The 27124-nt window shown below is 39.2% G+C and overlaps 2 protein-coding genes across 4 annotated transcripts in view; one reads left to right on the top strand and one right to left on the bottom strand.

The window, feature by feature from the left end:
* PLCE1 (phospholipase C epsilon 1) overlaps positions 1-10136 on the top strand; it is a 139563-nt gene extending 129427 nt beyond the window's left edge. For 2 of the 3 annotated variants that reach the window (XM_058842127.1, XM_058842128.1), the window contains 6 exons: positions 728-856; positions 1598-1807; positions 3582-3743; positions 3896-4114; positions 4854-5063; positions 6155-10136. In XM_058842127.1, coding sequence (XP_058698110.1) covers positions 728-856; positions 1598-1807; positions 3582-3743; positions 3896-4114; positions 4854-5033 — 900 coding nt within the window. In that variant the 3' untranslated portion in view covers positions 5034-5063; positions 6155-10136. The remainder of the gene's footprint in view (positions 1-727; positions 857-1597; positions 1808-3581; positions 3744-3895; positions 4115-4853; positions 5064-6154) is intronic. The other variant, XM_058842129.1, reaches the window with a different exon arrangement.
* Positions 10137-11003: 867 nt separating this feature from the next.
* On the bottom strand, positions 11004-27033 carry NOC3L (NOC3 like DNA replication regulator). Its single transcript, XM_058842130.1, has 21 exons — positions 26982-27033; positions 25587-25794; positions 25074-25200; positions 23235-23392; positions 23067-23123; positions 21977-22107; positions 21366-21527; positions 20529-20622; positions 20162-20337; positions 19820-19948; positions 19237-19368; positions 18781-18861; positions 18143-18243; positions 17607-17679; positions 17471-17534; positions 17312-17383; positions 16164-16345; positions 15802-15930; positions 15084-15181; positions 13237-13321; positions 11004-11508 (listed from the first exon to the last, which is right to left on the bottom strand). The coding sequence occupies exons 1-21, from the start codon at positions 26988-26990 to the stop codon at positions 11377-11379; spliced, it is 2400 nt and encodes a 799-aa protein (XP_058698113.1). The 5' UTR covers positions 26991-27033; the 3' UTR covers positions 11004-11376.
* Positions 27034-27124: the final 91 nt, after the last annotated feature.

Raw genomic sequence — 27124 nt, 5'->3', positions numbered from 1 at the left:
AAAGATGAACTCTGTAGTTCCATAAATACATACAGATTTATGTATGTGTGTGCACATCCGTATGTTTGTATATGCAAATATGTATACATACATATAGATATTTGTATATCTAAAAATATGCATACATAGGTGTGATTTTTGTTTAAAAGCCTTTACTGTTAGGTTACCTGGGTTACCTGTGTTTTGGCAACTTTAAACATACATTTTTGTCAGTTTGCTGACTCCTGGAGTGTTAGATAAAACCTTCTGAGCACCCGGGTGTGCAGCAGATGTGTTGCAGATATTACCTCCTGTGAATACATGCCAAACTTGTATCTTGGTAAATTACTAGGGTAGAAAGGAAGAACAAATAGTTCAGAGGTTAAAACAAAGTTATAGCTTTACAACCAGTAATTGTATGCTGAATCTAAATATCTGAGCTCAGCTAGAATGGGCAATGAGTGATGGAGGTTGACCCTTTGTCCAGTGGTAGTTGATGTATTCCCACTGGAAAACTTCCTTTTTCTTCTTTCTCTTCAGCTTCAAGATACGGTGGAGGCTTTTGGAGGGTTTGTTGGGGGTTTTTTAGATGCCTCGATCTGTAGTGTAAGAAAGAGCCATGCATGACCTGAACAGCTTTGCTTTGTCAAGGCCCTTACAACCTGTGTGTACAGTTTCTTTTAAGCAACCTAGAAATAACATGCCTGTGTAAAAATGTCCAGTAACCTGCTGCATGTTGTCTGAACAGTTGTTTAGCCTGGGAGAAAGGAAAGCTGCTGTGACTTACAAAGTGACAGTTCATGGAATTCCAGGCCCGGAGCCTTTCACTGTTTTCAGTGTAAGTGCAGGGACCACAGCTGCACAGCTGCTCCATCAGGTGAGCTTCCTGCTGAATTGCAGGCTCTTCATTGCCAGCATCCCCACTAACATCCTTCTGGATCTCTGTCTCCCTGCGCTTCTCACACACAGGGTCGTTGTAGTTCATTCATCACAGCAAGTTAGAAATGCATTGCTGTGGAATTAATTACACGGCAAATGCAGAATATAATCAGTGGAATTTTTCCAATCTTGGCTTCAGAGAATGGGTTTATAATCTTAGAACATATTCTCTGTTAGTATTTTAATATTTGGGTATATGCAGATGAGAAAAACAATTTCTCTAGTCAATGGGGGCAGTGGTTTCTCCTTACAACAAAGGTAAACATTTCCACACAATTCTTTGAACTGAAGCACCGTAGGAACAGAGAGTAAAAGTTAGAGGGCTAAGTTCATGAGCAGAAAAACCAGTTAACTCAGCAGGGATTGTTATTCTAGCAGTGGGAAAAGACTGTACTGTCCTGGGATTATGAATAAATTTTCTGGCCAGCCAAAAAGGACCAAAATAAGCTTAAATAGTACTGCCTTGTCTGGAATAGTTGAACTGCTTGGCTGGGCTAAAGAGAACAGGACATTACCCTGGAGTAAAATATCTGAATAATAAATAGCACATCAGAAATCCTGCCTGCACTGTCAGAATAGTTACTGATTCTGAAAGCTTCCTTATTCATTCTCATTTATAACTACTAATTATGCAGTGTTTATATTTAGCATTCTAATTGTTGTGTGTTGTCTGTCTTAGCTCTTGGCTACCATAAAAGGCACCGAGTCATGCGCTGCAGACTATTTTCTGATGGAAGAGAAAAGTTTTATATCTAAAGAAAAGAGTGAATGCAGAAAACCACCATTCCAAAGAGTGATTGGTCCTGAAGAAGGGCTAGTGCAGCTTTTAAACAGTTGGTTCCCAGAAGAAGGATATGTTGGAAGAATCATCTTTAAAACTCGAGAGGAAGTAAGTCTGTTTCAGATAAATTATTATTTACAAAGGTAGCTAAAAATAGCTCTTATAACCACAAAACAAAAGGATCCAGTATTTGTTTCACTACTTGGTGAGTAACGTCAATGCTATGTGCATTATTTAAAAACAAACGTAAATCTTGAGTGAGAAGCACAACTGGACTTTATACACCTGTGTAACACCAACCTCAGCTCCAGTATCAGCTGTGTGGTGTTTATTCATTATGGCTCAGTCACAGTTCAGTGACTCTGTCTGGAGTGATAGTTCTAATTTAATGCAAATATAGATTATGCCATGATAGAAAATTAATAGAAAGACCATAGTTAATACCAAAGGATCACAGATAACAGAACTCCAGAAAACAACCATCAATTTTGATGGCAGCAACTTCTCATCTGTCAAAAAGATTTAGAAATGATTTTGATATTAAAAAGTCTTAAAAGCCTCAAAGGATATTTAAATTATCAATTATAGACTAAAATAATGACATGAGTGATTTCTTTTAATTTAAAGGAGGAAGATGACTTCAGTTTACACTATGAGCAAATCATCTAGAGCTTAAAATATGTTAGTGCCTAGGCTTGTGAGACAGAGACAAAAAAGCAGGAGAAAAACACTTAATAATCCCATTTTCAGAGGCACTTTCTTTGGTCAGTTTGGCAAATAAAAACACTTGCTTAGTGTACAAATTTTACATATATATATGACAGAGTTCCTCTAGTATTCTTTAAACTGAAAAACATCTATTTCGCTTATTTTGAGAGAACTTTTGACAAAGCTTCAATTTGACAAATTGCTATTATATTACACAAGTCCACATTTTGGTTTCCTTTATATGTAATATTTGGAACAAAAATGACAAGGTAGAAATTTGTTCATGGAAATAGTGGCCTCCTGAATTCCACTGACTGCAGCACTGCCTCTGTCAGTGTATGCTGCCACATGTATCCTGCCAAGCCCCATTCCTTCAGAAAATGGGTTAAAATCTGCCTGAGCACATGTGAAAATTATGCTGTTATTCTGTCCTGTGATGTGAGTACCTCAAAGCACTATCCATAAATTTGAGCCTTTCTGCAGACAGCAGCACCTCAGAGCTTGGAGCTAGAAATGAAACTGCAAATCTGACTGGAAAAACAAGGTTCAGGTCCAGTGACAGGGTGGAATACACAGCCCATATTTACAGTTTATAATCCAAGGTGTGTTCCAAGTGTTCCAAGGCGTTGGACAGAATTGCATTCTCTGAGAGAAGGCTCAAGGAGGAATTCTGTCTAAAATCTGCAGTAGTTATTGAAAAGGGAGAGAAATGCGCAGCCTTTCTCTTGCTCCCCACCACAGGAAAATGTTTGCTCAGATTCTGTCTCTCTAAATTCTTTTGGCTTTAGTGCAGTGACAGGAAAGAAAAGAACCCTCTCCACCATCTCCCATTGTACTGGCACCATTACATGACAAAACATAATTTTGTATACATAAGGGAAGGATTTAGGAGGCCATTTTTGTAAAATATGATGCTATGCAAATATCTCCATTCCTCACCTACTTTGAAAGGTATTTCAGATATTGATTTTAGAAAATACGGGTATTTACCAGCATTATTACTATTATTTATTAGCAATAGTGGCTTGTCAAAACTCTCTTATAATGCATTTAACAAAATGGAGCTCAGTCAACCGCAGAACCTCCAATTTCCATGTAATAAAACCCTTGTGTGACCACCAGCTATTAGTTACCTCTCTAAAATAAATGAATTTGTCTGTCATTTTCTCTGTAGAATTTAAATGAGAGAAATGTCTTTCATGAAGCAAAGGAAGAAGCAGCCATCAGCTCTGAGGATGACAGCTTCTTTGTTCAGGTACACGATGTCTCCCCAGAGCAACCACGCACCGTGATCAAAGCTCCACGGTTCAGCACAGCTCAGGATGTCATACAGCAGGTAAGGGCACGTGCCCACCTCAACATGTGGGCTGGAAGTTGGTCTCAAAGCTAAGGTGGAGTTTGTTCCCAGCACTAGCTGAAGAATTGGTTTAGTAATGTGAATCTGAGGGAATTATTTGTTTTTTGTTTTGTTTTTCTGCTTTTAAACAGACTCTCTGCAAAGCCAAATACTCCTACAGCATTTTGAGCAATCCAAACCCAAGTGATTATGTGCTCTTGGAAGAGGTGACAAAAGAGCCAGCAAACAAAAAGTCTTCAACATCTAAACCATCTCAGAGGATTCTCTCTGATCAAGAGTGTGTGTTTCAGGCCCAAAGCAAGTGGAAGGGAGCAGGAAAATTTATCCTTAAGCTCAAAGAACAGGTTCAGGTAAAAGATGCAAGACTTTGCAGTAGGTGTTACAGATGGTGTGTGATCAGCTTAATGGGAACCTGCTTTCCATGCAAAGGAGACACGACTGGCATGAGGGGAGGTGGAAAGGACAGACTACAGCAAAAAGCAGATTTCCTCTTTTCTCTGAACCTCCCTTATTTTTCCCTTTGCAAAACTGCATCAGTTACATCCAGGAAAACGATTTCCTCACAGCCTGCAAATCCACAACAACCTTTATCTGCTACCAGCTTTCTGTTTCTCAAAACCTTCTGGCTGTGCATGCCATGTTCCCTGTAATCACAAAGGTCCGTTCAAATGGGCAGAACTTAAAAGCTACTGGAATAAAGTCCCCTTTATTCCTGCCCAGTGAAAAAGTTGTTCTGTTGCTTTATCTCAGGCTTGGAAAAATGGCAAGAATGAAGTACATGCTTGCTGGGAGAAGGAGTTGTGTTCTCCTTTCCAGCAAACACCACCAATCCACAGCTGCTGTTGCTTTAAAGTACCTGTATTACAAGCACAGATTACCAAATTTGCTAAACATATCTTTAACAATGCATAGTTTTAATTAATTTATTCAGAACAATCAGAAGGAAGTGTCTGGATGAAAGCACAGCTGTACTGAATTCCTAAAGGGAAGCCTGCTTAGCAGCACGTTAGGTGTTTTCATATTTGTTCCTTATTTCCCAGCAAACAAGCAGCTGTTAAACCCCCTCTATGATCTTTTCAATTTTTACAGGCGGCACGAGATGACAAGAGAAAAGGCATCTCCTTCACCAGTGAGCTGAAGAAGTTGACCAAGTCGAGTAAGCAGTACCGGGGCTTCGTGTCGCCGCCGCTGCAGGTCCTGTCGGACAGTCCCCAGGGCAGGGACGAGAGAGCCGCGTGCGCCTTGGCCTTCAGTGACATCATGGAATAGTCTGGCTGCTGCCACACAAGGCCTGCTCAGGTATGAGACACTGACCCGAGCACTGAGCAGGCATTCAGTGCAGCATTCACAGAGCAGTCCTGCTTCCAAGCTGTAGCTGATCAAACCAAGTGAGGTACAAGGACTGACAGAGTGAGCCATAAAAGCCTCATACACTGTCGTGCACAGCCACAATGACATCAGGAAGGTCTCCAAGTGAATCAGAATGGTGAGTTTTACCCACTTTCTCTGTCCATTTAATGCAAAAATATTGCATCCCGGTTGATTTTGCAGTACTCATTTTTATCAACAGCTGTGCTTAAGCAGTGATGTTCTGTTACTCTTTTGCTCTGGGCCGTGGCAAATGAAGTGAGCAGTAGAGATTTTATTTTATTATGTCCAGATAATAAAATCATTATTTGGATTGGTGATCTCTTTTTCAGCTAGAACAAGTTTATAGTGTTAACTTCTGTCCGTGGAAATTTTGCCAGACATGTTTAAACATTTACACTACCCTTTCTGTATCTCTTCAATTTCTTCCATCTTGCTTGACTTCAAACAACTGAAATACACAACAAAGACCGTCCTGTTTATATGGAGATAGTAAGTGCCACTTGCCCAGCACTGTACACTAACCAGACACTTGCACAGTGCTACTACAGCACTGTGACAGCAGCTGGGAAGTTGCAGCTCACTGCAAAGGAAGAAATCTTTTTCAGTGTTGATAATCCCACTCACAGATGGCCAATTTAAGATTACATTTCTTGTTCTGTATGCATCTAATTCTTAAAGCATTATTTGACATGCACTGTAATGCTGCTGCTAAGTCACTAATTTAACAGAATTCAAGTGCTGTTTCCATTTGCAAGGTATTTCAAATAGGAAAGGATGAATTTGATAGTTTATTTCTAGGCTGCTATAAACCCCCTCCAATGCATTAAAACAATCTGAATTCAGGGAAAGCAAAGTAAATTATGGGAAAATCAGAGTCACTTTCCCTCTTCCTCATTTGGTTGGGTTTTTGTTTTGCTGGGGTTGTTTTGTTGGATTTTCTTGGTTGGTTGGTTGGTTGTTTTTTTCCTTTCTTTTCTAAAACTCAAACCTGGAATTTACATGGCTGAATCCTTCTGCAGTGCCTCTGAAGGATCCTGCTGCGGACTGAACTGGTCAGCAACTGTGTGCCCTGTGCTACAGATGCTTAATCCAGCAATGCTGCTGGATTAGCATCCAGAATCTGGGAATCCTAAATGGGATACTGTAGATGGGAAAGATGCCTGTCAGCTCTTGGAAGATTCCTCTCTTCCTGTACCTTCGCATCTGCAGATTCTCCATAGGCGGATGAGTTTTCTTGGACTGTGTGTTGTAAACAAAACACGTGTCATCACCCTCCCGTTTTTAACAAAAGATAATTTTAGCTTGTTGCCTTTAAGGAATCTGAAGGCAGAGAACCAGAGTGTTCTTTTATGTGTATTATATTAAAATACGCACTTTTTACCTGACGATTACTGTTAAACACTGTGTTAAGTGATTGTAAAGAAATTTAAATATACTGTAACTTCCTTTGCATATCTGTTTAACTTTGGTGAATATACACAAAACACTCAAAATAATTTATGATTTATCTTCATTAACAAAATAATGTACAATAGCTGAATACACCTTACTGGTAGTGAGACCTTGGCAAAGAACAACATTTTCTTCTTAAAAATTTTAGTTTTCAGGCTTGTGTTAAAAAGAATATTTATTATCATGTTTCAAAGTACATGCCAGTGTATAGTATATTTATCCTATACTACTTTTTAGAAAATGAAGACTTTTTTATCTTTCTCTGGATTTAGAGGAAAAAAATAGTAGAACTTTTCTGGTTGTTTGTTTTCAGCATAAGGTGTTTAATACCCAGTACTGACCAAATTCAAAACAATGCATTGATAAGTGTAATTAATTAAAAATTTCAAAATTTTGAATTCAAACCACATTTTTCCATATAGTCAGGAACTGTCCTTTTACTTGTCTGTTAAACCCAGAGAGTATAAAGAACTTTATAACTCTTGACAATTCTGTTTACATAGAAACACTGTTGGGAAGTTTTACATGTCCTGAATTCATCTTTTGTTATCTGAATTAGTTGTGGTAGTCTCCTTTTTTCCCTCCATGGGAGTTACTGATGTGTTTAGTTATTTAAAAGAATCCATTACAGGGGCACAAATTAAACAACTGCTGCAATCAGACATCCCTTTGATCTCCCACAAGAAATGGGGAACAAACTGCTCTGAACATGTTTGTGTTTCACTAGTGCAAACCGAAAACAGAGGAAAGAAGTTACAGGCAGTAGTCTCAGGACAGCTAATGCCCCCCCCCCCCATAAGAAAGTGAAATAAAAGTAAACCAAGTAATTAACTGGCATATAAACAAGCAGACAGAACATACATTCTGTCACCAGAAACTATGATGTCTTTCAGTGTCTTTCTACACACTACAGAAAATGCCTATGAAATAGCCATTTACCAAAGCAAAAAAGTGCCCTCTTGAGGTCACTTCCAGCTTTCAGGAAAAATAACCACAGACAGTCAAAAAAGTCAGATTTCTCAGTGGCATATCCTCACAGAGGCCATGCACTTCCCACTGTTCATCTTTAACAAAAGTTTTGAACTTTGTGTACCAAAGCAGCATTTTTTAAATCAGCAGCATGACCCAACTCAAGCCCCCAGCCAGCTCAGCCCATCACTAATTACCAATTCCAACAGTAGCAGCCCCTGTGAGGGACATGTGCTCCCTCCCCACCCTGCCCAAGGAAAAGACTGATCCCAAGCAAAATGTTAAGAAGTGGCAATTTATACATCATTTTATATGTACGGTTTGCTTTGGAATGCTTAGGAATTACTGGGAAATACATCAACCTGCTGCACAATTCAACTGATGCAACCATTTTTTTAAATGTTAGCTTCGTTCTCTCTGTTATTTTAACACAGCAGCATTTTGACCTCACTGAGAATTTTTTCCTTTTGGTGTTTTTGTGGCATTTTAAACAATGCTTAATGTCCTTCAGTTTGCCCTTACCTGTTTCTTTTCTTTTTTGTTGGTGTGGTTTTTTGGGTTTTGGGTTTTTTTTATCTTTAGCAGCTCTGAAAATTATTAATATCACCTGTAATATCACAGTAGGCTACCAGACACTCTTAATTAATTGGATTCAACATAGAAAGTTCTTATATCCATGTTGTCATCCACTAGTGCTTTTCTATCACACAGATATAAAAACAAAGAACAATCATGGAGAAGCAAAGGGGACATCAGTAGACATGTATATTGTGCACCACAGGCATAGCACTAGCCTGAAGTCTTGTGGCCATTTAAATCAGCAGTTTTGTACTATTTCTAACACAATTTTTCTAGCTGTTGGAATAGCTTATTAGTGTAAGCATCTTTATCATCAGTCACAGTCAAAACCTCCTTCTGCTGCTATCACAGTGAAAGAGAACAGCAAAATATTTGGCTTTTTATTTAAAAACCCTAATATTGTAGGCCTATAGACATCTGTAACTGTGTAAGGCTAATGAACCTGTTCCAGTATTTTCATTAATGTACATGCAGTCACTTAATTTAAAGTTCAGGTATTGGTAAATATCCAGGTAAACTTTTCATGGTGAAACATGATACACTTTGGGGTGAATTTGGGAAAGAACTGCAGTGCCCTTCCTCTTGCTGGTTCCAAGTAGTGGAAATACAGTACCACTTGAAATATTAAACAGCAAGAGGGAGTTGTTAGCTTTTATGAAAGCCCAGTTTCATGTGCTAAGTTATTATCCTAATAGGAACGTTTATTCTGTTTAGCCACAGATTTTATTTCTGCAGGAATCTGTCCACACATTCCTATGACAAAACTGACAAAATAACTGACAAAATGACTTTGTCCTTTTCCATGCTTTTGGCTGAGTATGGACATCAGTTAGGAAAATTCATTTTTACATTACAAACTATTTACAGGAAGCAGCTTCCAGAATAAAGTTTGAAAGAAAGGAATGTAAATAATCAACATCTTCCACAAACATGCAGTCTCTGAGCAGTACCAGGCCTTGCACTGTACACTTCACAGGTGGAAATCTCTTGCTTCTCCTGCGCTGTTGCCTATTGGCAAAAACACAAAAGTATTTTATTCTGTACTATTTAAAAACTGCTACTTTTCTACCAATTTCTTACCCTTTCCCTGTGCAGCACGTGCTGCTTGCAGAGTGTGACTGTATGGCCCAAAAGCTGGGCAGTCCCAGCTCCTGTGTGCGTGCACAACTGCTCTGCTTGTCAGAACTGGGGCACTCCAGGAGCTGCTTCTTCTACTGCCCAAAGGGCTTCCTGGTTCTCTCTTGCTGACCCAGTAAGAGCAGTCAGAACACTAAAAAAAACTATCTCAGTTTTCATTTTTTTAAGCCTAGTGACATTTTCTTGCTTGCTTACAAATATTACTAGGTGAGGTGTCTGAATAGCTGCTTTTAGAAAGGTGTCTGCTTCTAGAACTCACAGGCTTTCGAGAATTAAACACTTCAACATGGAAATATCCAAGTATTTCAAGAACACTTTCTTAACATTCATAGTTTATTTTCAAAAAGAGAAGACCCTCCTGGTAGCTTTACAGGCTAAGTCTGAAGCTTCTGAAACTCAACTGCCTGATCTTCTCTTCAAATGCTTCAATTAACATCTGTTTTTAATCACTGTCTGTTACTGTTCCACTAAGAAACTCAGTTTACTTTTAGGGTAGCCCACTAAATGTACCAGTGGTGGCGATTTTTTCCTGTCTGTGATAAATATTTTGTAACTTAAATAGTGATAAGACATTTGGCAGTTAGCAAATTAAATACAAAAATAAATAGCAGTAAATAGATTCTGCTCCAATAGATGTATAAGCTCTTTCAGAATGACTTGTACAGTTGTCTTCTTCTGCCTCTTCAAGCATGTCAAAATATTCTGACAATGCAACATCACTATGTGCCAGTCTTTATATGTTTGGAAACTATGTAAAATGAACAATTTTAAAAGTGACTTTTCCACCTGGACTGTTTTCTCTCTGTTGCTTGAATAAACTGTATTTGTATATGTTGTAAAAAAATAAATGGTTTAAGATGTTGACTCTTTTGTTCTTGCCTTCCTGAATTGACAAAGGTATTAACAAATGGCTCCCTTAGAATTTTGCAGAATTTAAATCACAGCTCTATTTTCACACACTTTACAACTAAACTAGAAAGAACTACTCAGAATCTATGGCAATGACAGCCTAAGCAGACAGAAACACGTGTATAACCACCAGTATTATTAACAGGTTTGTAGTCTACATAGTAAATATAATACATAGGTAATTTATATGTATAATATAATACATAGGTATTTTCTAATCCCTTAATACACATATCGTAAAAATGTTTGTAAATTTATGTTTAATTACTTGGAAGTTGATGAACTAGTGTGATCAATACTGAAAACATGTATTAAAAGAGAAATAAATTAATTGTAAGACTATCTAAGAACCATAAATCAGGATAAAGGACTAGAGAGAAATACCCTAAAGAAAAAAGATATTTTCTGACTTAAAGGAAGGCTTTTGCAAAACTCACACACATACCATTATCACAGATTAAGCACCACAGAAGTGCATTAGCTGTCAGCTAATGGGACAGCCCACTACATTCCCCTGTACAATGGAATTCACATTAAAAAAAAAAACACCAACATTCTTACCTTGTATTTGTCCAGTATTCTTGACAGCAGTGCTTTATTAAAGACACTGCAGTAGAGTATTCAATCATGATGATAGTTCAGAACTGAAATTCAATATTCTTAATTTGCCAATATCAAGGTTTATCAGGGGAAAAAAACACCAAATGTAAAATGAATTCAAGATGAGATAAATTGTTAGAAGACATAAAAAGAGAAACAGGAAAAATGCAATTCATATTCCAAATGTCTAGGTAACTTAAACATCAAAAACTCAGTATTATGTTAATATTTTCAAAATATTTATTAAGTTATCAACACAGTCAAGTAAGCTCACAGAAATACATATGTCAATATTCTGTTATAAAAATTAGAAAAATACATAAACAAAAATACAACTGTGCATGGTTGCAAACAATTCTTAAATTACTTATGTTTCTATGTTTTTATGAGAGTTTACTGTGATTTCCCCAGCCCCCTGAACAGGGGCTGGGTGGTTGGGGGACAGGCCTGTAATTGTGAAAAACTGTTATATTTTTGTGTGTTTCTATATTCACACAAAAGCCTACTTATATACCTTTTATGATGACTGGTGATTTCTTTCAGCCAATCTTTCTTTGTAATTAAGAATCCAAATGAACTTGATTGATAGGTACATTTATGCCAAGGATGATTCCTTCAAGTGCTTAGCAAAATCCAAGGGTGTGTGAGCAGCAGTCTCACTGATGTGTTGTTGAAGCTGTTTGTTTAGTTCTTCATCTACAAATGAATCCATTTGCAAGAAGGTATCCTGAAAATTACAAAATATGAGTTGTATTACTGAACAAGGGTATGTTTTCTATGGCTACCTTAGTTTAGCAGTCTTGTTTCTCTCCTGTGGTCCCAGTCTGGACCAGACCTGTTCAACTGGCAGCTCACTGCTCCTGGCCTGCAGGAAACCTCCCTTGGCTGCAAGCAAGCATCATGTCAGGCAGTCCTTCAAAAGCTCATGGTTTTGCTGAGGCTTTTTTGGTAAGCTAGGCTTTAGAAGTAGGGCTTTTACCTATACACACAGCCATGGCTTCAAAATGTGTGGGGCTTCACACACTGCCTCCTGTTCAACACATAAATACAAATCAAGCACAGCACAGGTGACAGCACACATTTATAAATCAAGCACCTCTGACCAAAAGGCCAGTGAAGGCAACAATGCTTACAGCACAGGTTGTAAGTCAAAAAGGAATCCCCTGACCCTTCTGCCTCCAGCCACACCTGGAGCCCTGCATTTTTCTGGTGCTTAAATGGAGAATGATGATTATGCACAAGATTTAAACTTCCCTGTGAAAGTCTTAAAATTCCCAAAGTCAAGTACTTTGTGCACTCACAGAGAAATGAGAGCCTCTCTTTAGTGGTGCACAGGTGCTCCAGTTTGGAGCTTCTATTGAGAGCAGAGAGATGCTGACAGATTGGCAGCCTGGCACACACAGGACATGCAGGACACAGAGGGTAAAACTCAGATACTGCCAAAATTTGTTAAATGAGCCAAACAACCATAGAGCAGGCAAGACCCCAAGGTAATTTTCCCAGTTAGGTCCATTACAGTCATCTATGGACACTTTGTGATCTTGCTGTTCCACTGTTTCTGCTCCCTAAAGGAGCTTGTGCATTTCCTTATTCAACCCAAATTTCTCTCCCATCTGCTGTTTTCAGCCTTGCTCTGTCAGAGCTGCTCATGTAGCTCCATAGCAGGACACACGTATCAAGGAGTCATTACAAAACAACTGAGTAAGTTAAGTACAAACACATTTTCAGAAGTTGCTTCTCTAAAATGGAAAAAAAAAATCGTGCACCCAAGTCTTCAACTGATATTACTGAGTTACAAAGTGGAGCATTGACACGGTTAATAGGTTATAATGTTTGCATTACAAACAAGGACAGTTACCACTTTTTAAAGGACACACCACTCACTGGACATTTAATGGAGGCTGGCATCTGGAACACATCCAATGCTGAAGATATAAACAGACTTCCGCCATTATCTCCTCTTTTTACATTAACTCTTTGTTCCCCTCAAATTTCCACTTTAAAGCTGTAGTGACACTAACAGGGATCAGTATTCCCTCAACACACTGAATCAAATGCTCTGGAAATCCAGCTGTCTTGGCAACTACCCACCCTGGGGAAAGAGCTGGCTTTTTATTATTGCTTTTTGAACAAACATTAGTTCATCATTACAGCAAAGAGCCAAGAAATCTGCACTGAACCACTGCAAAGTGCAAAATAACAGCTACCATATTAATCTTGCTATGTTAACTGATGCTGTGGGAGGTAGGATTGTTTATACAGCTATTTTTTCCTTCCTTATACTCAGTCCTATCTTATGCCACTTAAAAAAAATATACTTGATGCAAAAAGTACAGAAACCAGAATGCCACACTGAGTGTGCCAAAGCCTGGGCACTGCATAGTGAGCTAGCAGATAGAGGTTATATTGTTGTGACACATGGTTAGGAAAGGACACAGAGAGACAAGAACAGTACCTTTCTTCTGGGTGTTACTGATGCAACAGGAGGATTAAAGGTCATTCCTTTCATACAGTATGTCTCAAAAAGTTCTGTAGCAGACCTACAGTAAATAAACAATGAAAGAAAAATGGCATTAGATAAATACAACTTCAGCTGATCTATCACCAATCTGAGAGCAGCATCTCACAGGAACTCCACAATCCCCCTCCATCACACTTTAGGAGAACCCAGAGTAATGAGCATCACCTGGAAAAGATCAGGACCCAATGGCTGGGAAATACTGCAAGTCAAAGAAAGTAAAATATGTCTAAACAAACTCAAGAAAACTGTTGTCTGCCCAGAGCTCTGATCTGTAGATATTTGAAAAAGGCGAGGGGAAAGGTAGGTTAAGATGGTCTAGCTGACACAATCTGCCAGAATTCCCAACTCCTTGCCAAAAGGTTTTATGAAAAAAACATCCATGGGCAAACAGGGAGGAACATCACAGAAAAGACTGGTTAAAAGACAGAAAACAGAGGACAGGAGTCTATGATCATTTTTTGCAATGACAAGAAGACACTGAACTTCCACAAGGTCTTTTCCAGGATCAGCACTTTCCAACATGCTCAAAAAAGAGCTGGAGAATACCAAGTTCTTTGTAGTAGTAAGAATGAGCTGCGTGTAGAGAACTGCAGACAGACTGTATGAGATGATCAGCAAAATGGCAAATGAAATTTAGTGTTGGAAAAAGCAACTCTACATAAAAACAGTAGGCTCTGAGCAGGTCACTATCACTTAGGGAAAAATATCTTCTTGTTATGACAGCTACTTTTATGGGATTGTGACTTCAGTGCTGTTTGGAGTTGAAAAGAAACAAAACACAATAGAAATTAGTTACATCAGTGTATAAATCCATAGATCATCCACACCTCAAATATTGCAACTGAGTCTCCAATTTCATCTTGAAATGCTTAAATTGGTAAAAGGTCAGAAACATGCAATAAAGTGTATGGCAAATATGGAATGACTCCGGTGTGAGGTGGATCCCTCCATCCAGGAGAGACAGTAGATCGAAGTATGATATGACTGAGGTCTGCCAAGTCCTGTGAGGCACAGAAAGAGTGTGATTGAGCAGGCTGTGCACTTCAGCTCCCAGAGCAAGAACCAGGGGCTGTTAAATGAGGCAAACTGGGACCAAAATGAAAGAAAGCAGATCTTACCATGGGGAGCTGTGGATGCACAGAACCCCTACCAAGGTATGCTGCATTTGCAAAATGTGTGCTCTGATTCAAGGCACATTGAGCAGTTTTGAAAATAACTCCATGAAGAGAGAGGTACTAACAGAAAATGGTATCAAGTTCAGGAAATCCACCAGGCTGAAACCTGTCAGAGGCTTGCTCAGAACACGTTTTATGTGTATGCCCTGGTTTTACTTTTCACAAGGCACCTGCTGCCAGCCACTGCCAAAGACAGGGTGCTGAATTAGATCTTGTCTGAGCCTGGATGGCTGTTCTCATGTTTTAACCTACTACTACACACCTTACACTGCAACTTGGGTTCTAGTTCCCACTGGACAGTCCCAGTTCAGTGATCCTGACTCATACTCAGATCAGGGCTGCTACTGAAGATATTTTTCTCCTGGGGGAAGAAAACACACTGCATTTTGAAATGTTTACCCTTGTCACAGCCTGGCAACAAGTCTCAAAAGGGAAAAGAAAAAAAAAATAAAAAGGCAGCCAGATTTCAGCATTCTATACTGGCAGAAGAACAAAGACAGTTTGAAGATCAGAATCTTTAATTTTATAGATAATTGTTTTTAGGCATTCCTTTAATGTAGTATAAGCAACAATATTTAGAAAAAAAGGAACTCTTTGATAACTCACCTTTGGCTCAAATCAAGCGGAAGAGCTCCTGAGCCCTCAGCTGGAGCTCCAGCAATAAGGTGAGATGCAAATTTTTGCACTGTTGGATGATAATGTCTCTGAAAGAAAGGAAGAATGAAGGCAGTAGACAGATAGTAAGGCATAACGTATTTATCTATAGAATTTAATATTTATTTCCATTTCTGTAAGATGGAAGGTCTGCTTTTATTTTAGAAACTGAGTACCTCAAAATCAGTCAATTTGTGGGATTAACTGAATGGGAACTCCCAGTCATGCATTTATTCCCTCATATCATGCTGTGAGCATGACTCTCCACAGTTAGATAATTCCTACTCCCAGAAAAAAGGGACAAAGGGCAGAGGAAGCCTTCTCCAAACCTTGACTGGAATGACAGAACAAGGTGTCAGTTACTCTTGGAAGAAGGACTGGACTGCAAGGGAACTTAACAGATATAGAAAGTCTCCAAAGGAATCTAATAAGGCCACCTGCAGTAAGAACCAGTGTGATATTGTAATAGGGGATGTGTAACACCCCCTTTTGAGCTCATCCTTCCATACCACTGTGTGGGTCTTCTCCTTCAACTCTGGTGGAATAGGTTCATGTGGGCCATGATTTGCCAGATAAGCCTGAAGACCTCTGTTCTCCATTTGTAAAGCACCTAAACATTGAGCAGCTACTTACTGCTGTCACTTCCCAAATCCCTGAGTTACTCACAAACCTGCAGTAGATGCAGCTCCCACAGGGCTGTGTTCTGGGCATTGCAATGCTCTGGTTCATCTAATTCTGGGAGATAAACTCCACTGCCTTGAGATTCGTTGTCTAGTAAGAGGTCCATCCTTGGGAATGTCTACAACACAACAAAACCGGAAACTGAATTGTTTATACCACCAACCAATTATAACATGGTTAAGTCAGTTTCAGGATTCATTCCACTTCATTCAGTTTAAGCAGCATTTAAGCATATTTTGTTCTCATCATTCTTGCTAAAGATACTTTAAAAAAATTTGCACAAAATTTTTTTATCAAAAAATTCAATAACCTTTAGCCAGTAAGCTAAAAATATGAACAAGTAAAACTTACTTGCATGAACACCCTGTTTGTTGCCAAGATCCCAACACTGGAATTTGGAAGTACATGAAGAGCAAGGATGGAAAGTCGCTTTAGGAAAGCAAGAGCTCGCTGCTGGGAAACTTGCTTTCTCCTCTTGGCAAACATGACATCCAGGCACTGCAGCACAATCCCTATGTCCTCATTGGTGCCACCTCAAAAGCAGAATTCCATACAGAGAGTAAAGAACCACATCAAGGACATACAGCTGGACACTGGAACTGAGAACAGCATGAAAGCTGGGAAGCTCAGACAACTCTCATGTGATACAGACATTAAGCATCCACCCTTTTTTGGTCAAAATAGTCCAGCTTTGAACAGAAAAAATGTATCATTGTTTCTGTGCTCCTTTCTAAGAAAATAACTGTTCCATCAAAAATATCTAATCATTGAACATAGCTACTGCTTTAATCCTAAATGCATTCATTGTATCACTTTCTATCAATTATTAAACAGTGAAAAGATCTAGTGTTTTACCCATCCAGAATTGCAGAATGTTTATTCTTAATCCTAGAGAATCTACATTTCTGAAGTTAATTAAAATTATGTTAATTTCAAATTTTATACATCTCTTCTTTTATCAATTATTCAACTTCTCAAAATTACAGGAAAATTTAGATTAGAACATAAAAATGTTATCATTATAAAAATCAGAAATATACACCAGAAAATCTTAAAAAACAGAATTTATATTTAAGTTATTTTTAGAATTATATTGGAAAAATCAGATGTTTTTTCTTTACTGGAGAGAGAATTAGAGAAAAACGACAAGAATTTTTAAATTACCACTGAAATAAATAATTATAAGGATGTAAAAAAATTTAAACTGAGGACAAGCTAAATGCTTATCCAAGATCAAATATTTGGTATTTCCTAATGAAATGACATGATTAGACCCTGTTACCATATATTGGAATAATAATTCAAGTATTTGTATTGCAGTAATGTAATGTGCAACTCGAGAAAAAAACAGTAGATTAAACCAGACAGTAATCTCAGAAATTAGATATCTTAAAAAAAGTGTATATTAATGTTCATTAATGTTACATAAAGGCTTTGATAGCAGAGAAACAGAATAAACATTATCTAGGTGAACAGTGAAAATAAGAACCTGGAATTACCTGCATGTAGGCTGAACAGTGTCTTGTACAGATGTGTGTAAAATTTCATTGGATCAATGTTAAGAACATCACCTATAAACATAATCCCAAATAAACATGTTTACTCCATTTATTTATCAGGCAATATTGAACTAAAGTTTGTTTTTAAAAATCTCCTACCTTGACCAGAGAGTATATGAAAAGCACTTAGAATGCAATGAAGACTCTCGCGATAGCTTAAATCCTAAGAATACAAAACCGATTAAGTACCCAAAAGAAAGTAATTTTAAGAAAACTGTAATAAAACTCAACTTACCCCAGATGCAATAAGTGAATGAAGGACAATCAATAGGTCATCAAAAAATTCCACATTTATGAGATGGGCAAACCTTGAATCAAAGAGATTTGCATTTTTTAATTATAGACATTATCTGTAAGCTCAGTTCAAAGTGCTCTGGATTGCCAAGATCCACACCTTAAAAGCAGGCTAAATCAAATGCTGAACATTTACTATCTTCACAGGAAAGAATAATTCAGCCTCCAACATGCTAATCATGGCTTTTTCAAGCACTAACATGCTTTTGTCCTTTAGCAATTAATCAGACAAAATAATGGAATCACATTAGCACATCCTGTGGTATTTGCACCACATCAATTCTATCATGGGAAATTTCAAATCACATTGAAATGGTTTTGGAAATAGCAGAAAACTTCAGCAGATAAATAGAAGAATTTCAACTCATTTGTCAGGGACTATCTTTTCTCACTCTTTAATTCTCTTTCAGAGACAAAAATTTCTTTAGTGCTTTATGTAATTTCCAACACACACAAAAGAAGGCATTCAGCTCTTACTTTGCAAGACCTTCTAGCACAGCTGGCAAAAGTGGAGACTTCTGAGCTTTCTTCAAGATCCTGAAGTAAGTTACAAATACGATATTCAAGGTCTCTGTGTGCTGAAGGAAAGAAAACAAAATTAAATACTTAATCCTGTGAAACAGACATTTCTATTTCACTTTAACTCAACTGAAATGCTTTTCTCTGTCCAAGCCTGCGCTCAGGCCTTCCAAACCAGTCCTGATGGCACTGCCATCTGTGCTCATACGCTGAAAAGCCAAAGTCTTGCCATGCTCTCCTGCCCCTGGCTCTCTCCTGGCTGCAGGCACACTCCTCCTTTGCCTAAAGGCCACTCTGAGAGGCTCTAACACCCACTACACGGTGTCCTGTGGAACAGGCACCTGGAGGACATTTGTCAATGGGTTCAGTACCATTCTGAGCAGGCAGCAAAAGGGAACAGGAATGGCTACACTGGCCTTCCTGGCTAAACTGAGAGCATGATTTACTAAAACCTAGATCTCTGTCACAGGCAGAAGGTTTGTATCTCCGATCTAGAGATATGGAATGCTGACAAGTTGGGATGGAGGGAAGACAATTACAAAAGGTTAGGAGCTGCCACTCTGCTAAAATAGGGAAATAATCTCTAAATTACTTACCAACTTGAGTTTCTTTTCTTTACTTTCTGATGCTTCTGCTTCCAGGAGCTCTCGTTCCAGTTTCTCTTCTGCTTTCTTCCACTGAAAATATACGGTTGATTTTAAGACAACAGATTTAATGTTTCCAACCAGTCTGGATATCAAGGTTGAAAAGATACCCAGAGAACAAAATGTCCATGCTTGGTGAGTTGCTTAAGTCACCCTGTGATTCTACAGGGTAACCCTCATCCTATCAGAAACAACTAGTCAAAAGCATTATCAACACAGGAAAGAGGAAAAAATAGGAAGATAATTAAATTCCCTGTAGTACCTTATAAATTTTCAAGTACAATGCAAAAACTGATCACTGATGCTGAGAATTAACAATGGCAACAGCAGATGTGCAATTATTGCTGGAACAAATTGCTGCATAAAGTAACAGAAGTAGAGCATGAGAAAGACACAGATTTGTCATACCTTTCTTTGCATCCTGGAAAGATTTTTTCTTTTCTCTTTGTAAGTCATGAACTTTTTCTTTGGTGCAATGTCTTCAGAATCTTTTTGTAATTCTACTTCCTTAATTCTTAAGTGAAGAAATACTTTTAATACCTATTGTAAAATAAAATAAATACAATGAAAGGTCATCTATAACCTGATAGGAACTAAGGGTAAAAAATCCTGAATTCCATCACAGCTAATGGGCTTTGCTAGCCAAAGGTTCTCGTTTACTCCTCTCCTGTTCCTTCACACCTGTGTCTCTTGATCCCTGTTCCCAGTTCGTTCCCCAGCACTGTCCACTTCTATCCATTCCTCCATTTACCTTCAAGTCTCCCTGCCTGACTTAATTCTCTGGCAGAATCTGATCTCCACCTCTCAGTCTCCTTCCCTTGCCCCATACCTCTCTAACTCTCTGGCTCAGCCTAATGCTGAACTGTCTGTGTCTGACAGAGTGAGGAAATTCTGCCTGTCTGCAGCCAGCAGGTGCCGTAACATTAACATTTGGGGTTTTTTGAAACTTTTGACATAAGAATATTGTTAGGTACAACAGAAAGACTCTTACCTCAGGTCTGACATCATAATTTCTACCCCTCACAAGGCCAGAAATTACTTTAACTACACCAAGTGAGGCATAGCCCAACTTGTCCTGCTTAAAGAGCTTCTTAACTGCCTCAACACACAGTTCAGAAATCTGAAAAGCAAGACAGAAATTGTTCTGTAAAGCCACATCCACAGGAACAGCTAGTAACAGATTATATTAATGGTATTTACTAATTATAAAGTGCCCACAGCCTGTAAAACAGTGAAAAGATATAGCCAAAAGATCTAGATATTGTGGAATATAGCTCAGAAATTATTTTTCACACAAAACAAGAACTCTTTCTCTTAACAGAAAATCACTTACCATTTTTGATGGATCATTCATGAGCGGAACAATGAGAACAATAATGTTATTGTGGAAATTGAAGTGGGGTAGGGCCACCAGGAGCTCACACAGACACTTCACTGCTACCTCTGCTAGGCCTTTATATGCCTTTAATGAGATGACATTGCTTTTCTTCAACTTCCTTTGCTTCCAATCTGCACAAAATATTTTTAGTGATTACTCTTCAGAATGATGGTCATCTTATAAATATTAAAATTTTTACTGATTGCAGGCATACTTCATGCAAGTGCTATCTCAAAGACAGAAGGTACCATTCATTCAGAGGAGGGAAACTGCTGCAAACAATTTTGCCTTTACTACAAAAAATGGGAAGTGTTAACTGTACCTTTAATTGCTTGTTCCAGATTTTCCAAGTAAAATTTATACTGGCTTACAAGGCCTTCTTCAAATTCTCTCAGTTTCTGTGTTTCTTTTTTAACCTGTAAACATAATTGAAATGAAATTTTATTTGGAGAGCTAAATAACTGAAATTAGCCAATGGTGAAAAAAAGTTTTAAAACAAATATCAGATATCTAAGTAGTTTTTTCTTCTAGACAGACATTCCTAGAAATGTATTAAAAATAAAATATTTCTGCATTTTTCTATAGATGTGTTCAGAGGGCCTTTTCCAACTAGGCCTATTTAATTTATAGAGCTTGAAGTAACATTATCAACTAGATGATATTTTAAAACCATGACTCTAAACTGCACTAAACCTATATCCAAAAATCCTTCTAAAAAACTGGTTAAAAACAAGCTCCAGAAAACCAGTTACTTGGCATTTGTTCTGCAAATTGTTGAACACATTTCAAAGAAATCTATGCCAGTTAGGTGACAACATTGCATAATTTGCCCTCTTTATAACTCTTTAGTGCAGGACCTTATTCCAAGGTTTATGAAGAAGTCACCTAAGTTTGGTATACCACTTTCAAACACTACTTTTCCCCTCCATTACCACCTGCATGTCATCTACCTATTGAAGGAATGTAAGAATTAAAGGCTTAAAACCAAAACCTCTCTTCCTGAAAGTGTCACAGCTTCAGTGCTTCCACAAGTATTTGTGTCTTTGTCCCCTTTGCTCAAAACCATAAATTCATATTGAACAAATCAGTCTTAGTATCTGGCATAGCTGAAAACATTCTTAACTACTCACATACACTATAAACAGATTTGATATTTCACCTTGGTAGCCTTTTCTGCTTCAGTCAGAGGCCGAATTTTGTATGAAGGTGCAATATCTTTGAATATCTCCATCAAAGACACCATGACCAGCTTCCTAACAATCACAGCCACGTTAGGATCCTGTTCCATCAGCATAGCACGCAGCTCCTTCACCTTCTTAATCTGATTGAAGAAAATAGGCAGACATCAGATGAAGAATAATTGCAAACCAAGAGACAAACACAATGTACATTAACTCAGCAGTTACTCAGACTCTACTTAGTGCTGCATAACGAGCCAGGAAATGATAGATATCCCAACAAAATTTCAGTCTCAGGAACATCAAAATATCCTGCTATTACAAATTTGCACAAAATCACAAAAAATTATTAGTATATCCTGAAGCATTGGGAACTGTCAGACACAACCCTGAAATGAGAGCTTACATAACTTCATGCTTATGGAGTAAGGTAGCTTGTACAGAAAATAACTAAAGTGATACAACACTGACCTCTTCCTTGTTCCACTCATATATTATTGTGGTTTTGCTGCTGTTAGCTCTTTCAGATCTTTGTTTCTTGACTTAGTGCACAACAGACACACATACATGCAGGTTAAGTAAATGTACCTACATTGCTGTCTGGCTCTGAGAGAATGGCAGATGCTAAGGCAGCTATGTGCATCTTCCTCTCCTGCAGCTTTTGTCTCCTCTGAGCAGCCATTTCCTCAGGAGTGAGAACAGGCAAGGGTTCCTCATTAAAGTCTGGCACAGATGTGAGAGTTAGAAAAGAGGGGAAGCCACTTGCAGATACTGCATTTCAAACAGGTACCCTGGTAAGGTCACACAGAGTAACACAAGAAGTTCCACAAAGAAGCTTTAAAAATTACTTTGGTAGATCTTACATTAAACCACAGATTCAGTTTTGCTCCACTTCAAAATCTTTTGCTTGCAAAAAGAAGTGGACTAAATATTTTTGAATCTGCCCATGGTGTTCTTTGAGTACAGTAGCAACATATCAACTCAACATATTACCCCAGCCATACCAAGAAACTGCAGTGCTCTGCAATTTGTATCAAATTATTCATCATTCACTTTTTCTTTTAAAAATACAATTGTTTTTGTTAGTGCTTTTTGAGTATTATTTTGCTACAAGTATCTTCTTCCTCAACTTCAGATTATCTCTAGACAGTAAGGGCTCAGAAGTTACTTGAAAATGACCATTAACTCAATAGCCAACTGCAAATGAAAATCTCAGTTTCCTGGTATTGATGTTTTAAATAAAAAAAATTTAAGACAAAGACAGACACTTAAAGCCTACAAAAGTCTGTGTCCTGAACTGCATTTCAAAATGATCTTGGAGTAATCAAAATAGAACCACACAGATACTCCTTATGTAAGACCAATATTTCCTTCTTACTAGCAAATATGACAGAAAGGATAAAAGCAACTTCATGCAAGCAGCAGTTCTAGGTGAAAAATCAAAATAATTTTGAAGAAAGAGAATCTGAAGCCAGCCATTCCTGAGATTCTAACAGGTAAGAGTGCAAGCTTTGAATAAATGCTATGCTTTGATGGCAACATGGTAATGAACGTATTCAAAAACATCCTGAACAAAATACACTTCAATTGCAAGCTTCCTTGGCTAACAGCAAAATACTTTTCAGGTGTGCCAGTGATTTGAAAAAAAAAACCAACAAAAAGCAAACAAAATGTTTTATTACCCTCTGCTTCCTCCATATCTTCTGTGTCCTCCTCTTCCTCATGTGCATCATTGAGAACTGCAAAAACAGAGTGCCTAGTGTCAAGCACGTAATAAACACTGTGAAATTTTAAACAAATAAATTATATACTTCCTGGCTATTATACCAGTTCCAGAATCTGTGCTTTACCTGGCTTTTCCACAGCTTGAGGAATTATGCCACTCTTGTCTTTGATGGGGAGCAGATGGATAAGCTCTTTTTCTGGCTCTGTTTGCAAACGTCTTGGCACCTTCTCGTACTTCTCAATCACACTTTCATGTTTTCGTTTTTTGATGTGAACAGGTTCACTGAAAAATACAAGGCAAACTAAATGAACCAGCTATTTAATTAGACAAGAGCTATGCCTGACCAGCTGAATTAAGTGTCTGCCCCTCACCCAGGCCAGGGTGCTGTGTCCTTCCTCCCTTTCTGTGCTCTCCCACAGCAGAGCGGCTGCCCTGGCAGGGCTCAGACCCGTTAAATCACCCCAAGCAGCCCTGCCATGAAGGACTCCACCAGCAACCAGCAGCACTAGGATCCTCTCACTGGACAAACAGTCCAGAGCCTTCCTCAACATGTCCCACAGCCTCTCCCTCCCTCACTGTTTTGACCTTCCAGGCGAGGCTTAACCAGGATGTGACAATGAGTGGGTCAGTGAGCATTTTTATCTATCCTACTCCATGGCTGCTTTTACCACTATTACTGTCACTTTTCTACTCTGCCCACTGGCAAAGCCTGTGTCACACACCTCTCTCTAATGAGAACAGCAATAACACAGCATAGTGTTCTCTTTCACAGGTATGCTCCTGAGCTACACGTAAGTGTACAAGAGGGTAAGTATTTAATCTGTGCTAATATGAATATCTGTCAAGTTTTTAAGACAGATTGGAGCTGACCAAAGTAAAGCAGATTGAAAAGACAAATTCTTGAATTTAAGGGAGCACTATGAAAGGAATTAAAAGCCAGTAACAGTACAACAGGTAAAAGAGCCACCACTTCCACCATTTTCCTTCCATTCTAAAAACCCTCTGGGGCATAATGAGTGTAATATTCATTCTAAGTTCTATGTAAGACACAGAACTACATTTTGCAAAATATCTCTAAATAAAACCACACAATAAACTTTGAGTTTTGCAAGACTTTAAACTTATGTCACACCCGGTCAATTTCAGGAAAGGGGAAGGTTTAAAACAAAATTCTTCTAATTCAAGAACTTGCAATGTGACTACAAGAGGCCATGCAGCACAACTGCAACTTTGTAAATAAAAGCCATTTACTACTTTCCTTCAAAACTAAATTATTAATTACTGAGCAGAATCAGCATTACCAAATTAACACCACCCTACAGCAGTTAGGCATAGAGAGTCTTTTCACATCCTTCAAAAAAAGGCAAGCTAAGATTTGCAAACAATCATGTAACCAGACAATTCTGTCAAAGTGTATTTGTAAAGACTATTCTACAACTAGGAGCACTACCTGTCTGCATGTATCACTGTGAAGTCTACCCAATGCCTTGGTCCACAAAACCGGTAACAAATTTTTTGTATGAATGTTTTGGTGTTGCATGTGTTTGCAGACATGGCTTGCAGAACTCATCTTTTTTCCAGCAATTTTCAGTACAATATGTATAGTGGTCCACAGTTGAGGGAATGTCTTGAATATTCTGGATAGAAAAAAACCCCTTTGTTTACAGGTTAAAGCATTTATTTCAGTTTGAGGGATGCTACTCATCTCACAACCACGGACCTCCCAGGAAGGAACACTGCAGAAGGACTATCCTGAAGGTCAGGCAGAGCAGTACAGAGAATGTACTGATACACATCAATACATTTATACTGAAGTATTGACACGCTGAGGAAACACTAAACTGGAGCTGCAAACAAACACCTGACTGAACGAGGCCTCCTGATAAATGCATTATTTTAGATATTAATAACTTATTAACCACACAAGGCTGAATTAGTATGAAAAGGAGACACTGCAACTCACTTAGAAGAAAGATCTCTGGTTAAAAAGGATGCCTTTTGGGCCAGATCCTCCATTAATTTTAAGTCATCTTCATCCATCATGTCCAGTGGAAGAGCATCTTCTTCTTCTTTTTCTTCCCATTTTCTAGCTATTTTAGAAGAATATGTTTACAGATTAATATCCCATATGTATAGTCACCCTTGAAAACCTAACCCTGCCTACACTTTTGAGACTATTTTATGCCATACTTTTACTTGGAGCTCACTGACCTTCATGCATGTGAGTTTTGTTATCACAGAAAACTGGCCTTTTACTATTACATCCAATAATGATCAATGCAAACACATTTCTACCATCTTTAACTAACAGTTCTAGGTTCCAGAATGGCTACATTTTGTATTTTTCACAAGTCTCCCACTCTTTCAACAGGAACAGCAACTATTTGTATACAGAAAATAAAGTGTTGTTTTCTTGAATTTTACAACAGGAAGCAGCAGCATATTCAGTAACCCCCATACCTGAGCAAACACTTACCAACTTGTTTCTTCTTGCATTCCTCCAAAGGAAAAGGCTTTCTAGAAATAGCATCTCTGACAGCCTCCCTTAGCTTCTTCTGCTCTTTGCGATACTTCTTAGCAGCACTCTTCTGCTTGTACTGTTTATTCTTTAATTTATTGTCAAGTTTTATTTGACTAGTTCTCAGTAACTTGCGAAAACTTGGAACTCGCTTTGTGTTTTTTCTCTAGAAAACAAATAGAGAGCTACAAGTCACTGACATGTTAACAGCCTTTGCAAAATTTATTCCACTGTTTAAGATCTCCGAGTTCCTATTTCTATCAGGACTGAACTATACATTTCCTGCTAACAGTAACATCAGTTAGCCTCTGATTTACACAACTGTGTTACACCTTTGAGAAGAGAGCACTGTGACAAATGTTTTAGAGAAATATTCTCTGACAAACTTTAAAAATAAACCCAATCTCCATCACTTTTAGACACATGGACACTCAAGGTATGGTACACAGCTTGTTTGGGTGCAGTTCTTTGTGTGCCCCCCAGCACCCTGTTCTTTTCTCAGGGTGCTGCCGTTTCCCAGCACACGATAATGTAGCTCGGGGGCTTTAACGTCCAAGGCCACAGCCTCGGGCAAATGTCCTCCTGTAGAACACCTCCCCAAGCTGAACTTTGGTTTTCTCCTGCCTGAAAGTCTCCCTGCCCAGCAGCTGCAGGGCCCTGGGGAGAGGCTGCCTGCTGCAAGGCTCAGAAGAGCAGCTGGACCCGAACAGGGTTAGGGGCCCGAGCTCGGGGGGCACCGCGGGCTGAGAAAGCGGGCTCGGGGGAAGCCCGGAGGCGCGGCTCAGTACATGGGCTCCGTGCCCAACCTGCAAAGCAATCCCGAGCGTGCTCGGGACGGGAACGGACACGGCGAGGACCACCTGGTGATGGGCATGGGAAGGCAAGGCTGTGCAGAGAAACCGAGCATCGAAGCGCTGTTAGGGCTGATGTGTCCCTTTACAAAGGGGACAAGTGGATCAGTGTGGGGTTCCCCGAATCCTTATCTCAGCTGGCTGGAGCATCGTGCTAATAACAGCAAGATTGTGGGATCGCTCCCTGTACGGCCAGTCACTGCAGGCCTGGGCTGCACGATCCTGCGGGCCCCTTCCAACCGAGAACATGCCGCGAATCTGTGAATCCGGAATTTTTGCCAGCCCAACTTTATTAGCTTCCCCTTCTATGCTAGATTATGGGGAGGACGCTGAAAGGTTAGCGTTTGTCTCGGGGTGAGAGAGACGAGCCCGCGCTGCGCCGCCGCTGCCCACCCAAAGCACCCGCACTGCTCTGGCGTTCCCGGAGCCCCGCTGGCACCGTCCGCTACCGGGCACGGCTCCCCTCCTGCGCCGCCCGGCCCGCTCCCCTCACGGCCCTTACCGGCTTCATGGCGGCGGCCCGCGCGTGCTGGCCGGCGGCGGAAGCGCGCCCCGCGCCCCGCCCACAGCGGCCCCTGGCGGCGGAGGCCGAAGGCGCCGTGGCTGCGGCCGGGCCCGCGGGGAGCGGCCCAGCCACGGGAACGG

Source organism: Poecile atricapillus, chromosome 6, assembly GCF_030490865.1.
Source record: "Poecile atricapillus isolate bPoeAtr1 chromosome 6, bPoeAtr1.hap1, whole genome shotgun sequence".
NCBI lineage: Eukaryota > Metazoa > Chordata > Aves > Passeriformes > Paridae > Poecile > Poecile atricapillus.
This window is presented reverse-complemented; position numbering and strand designations above follow the sequence as displayed.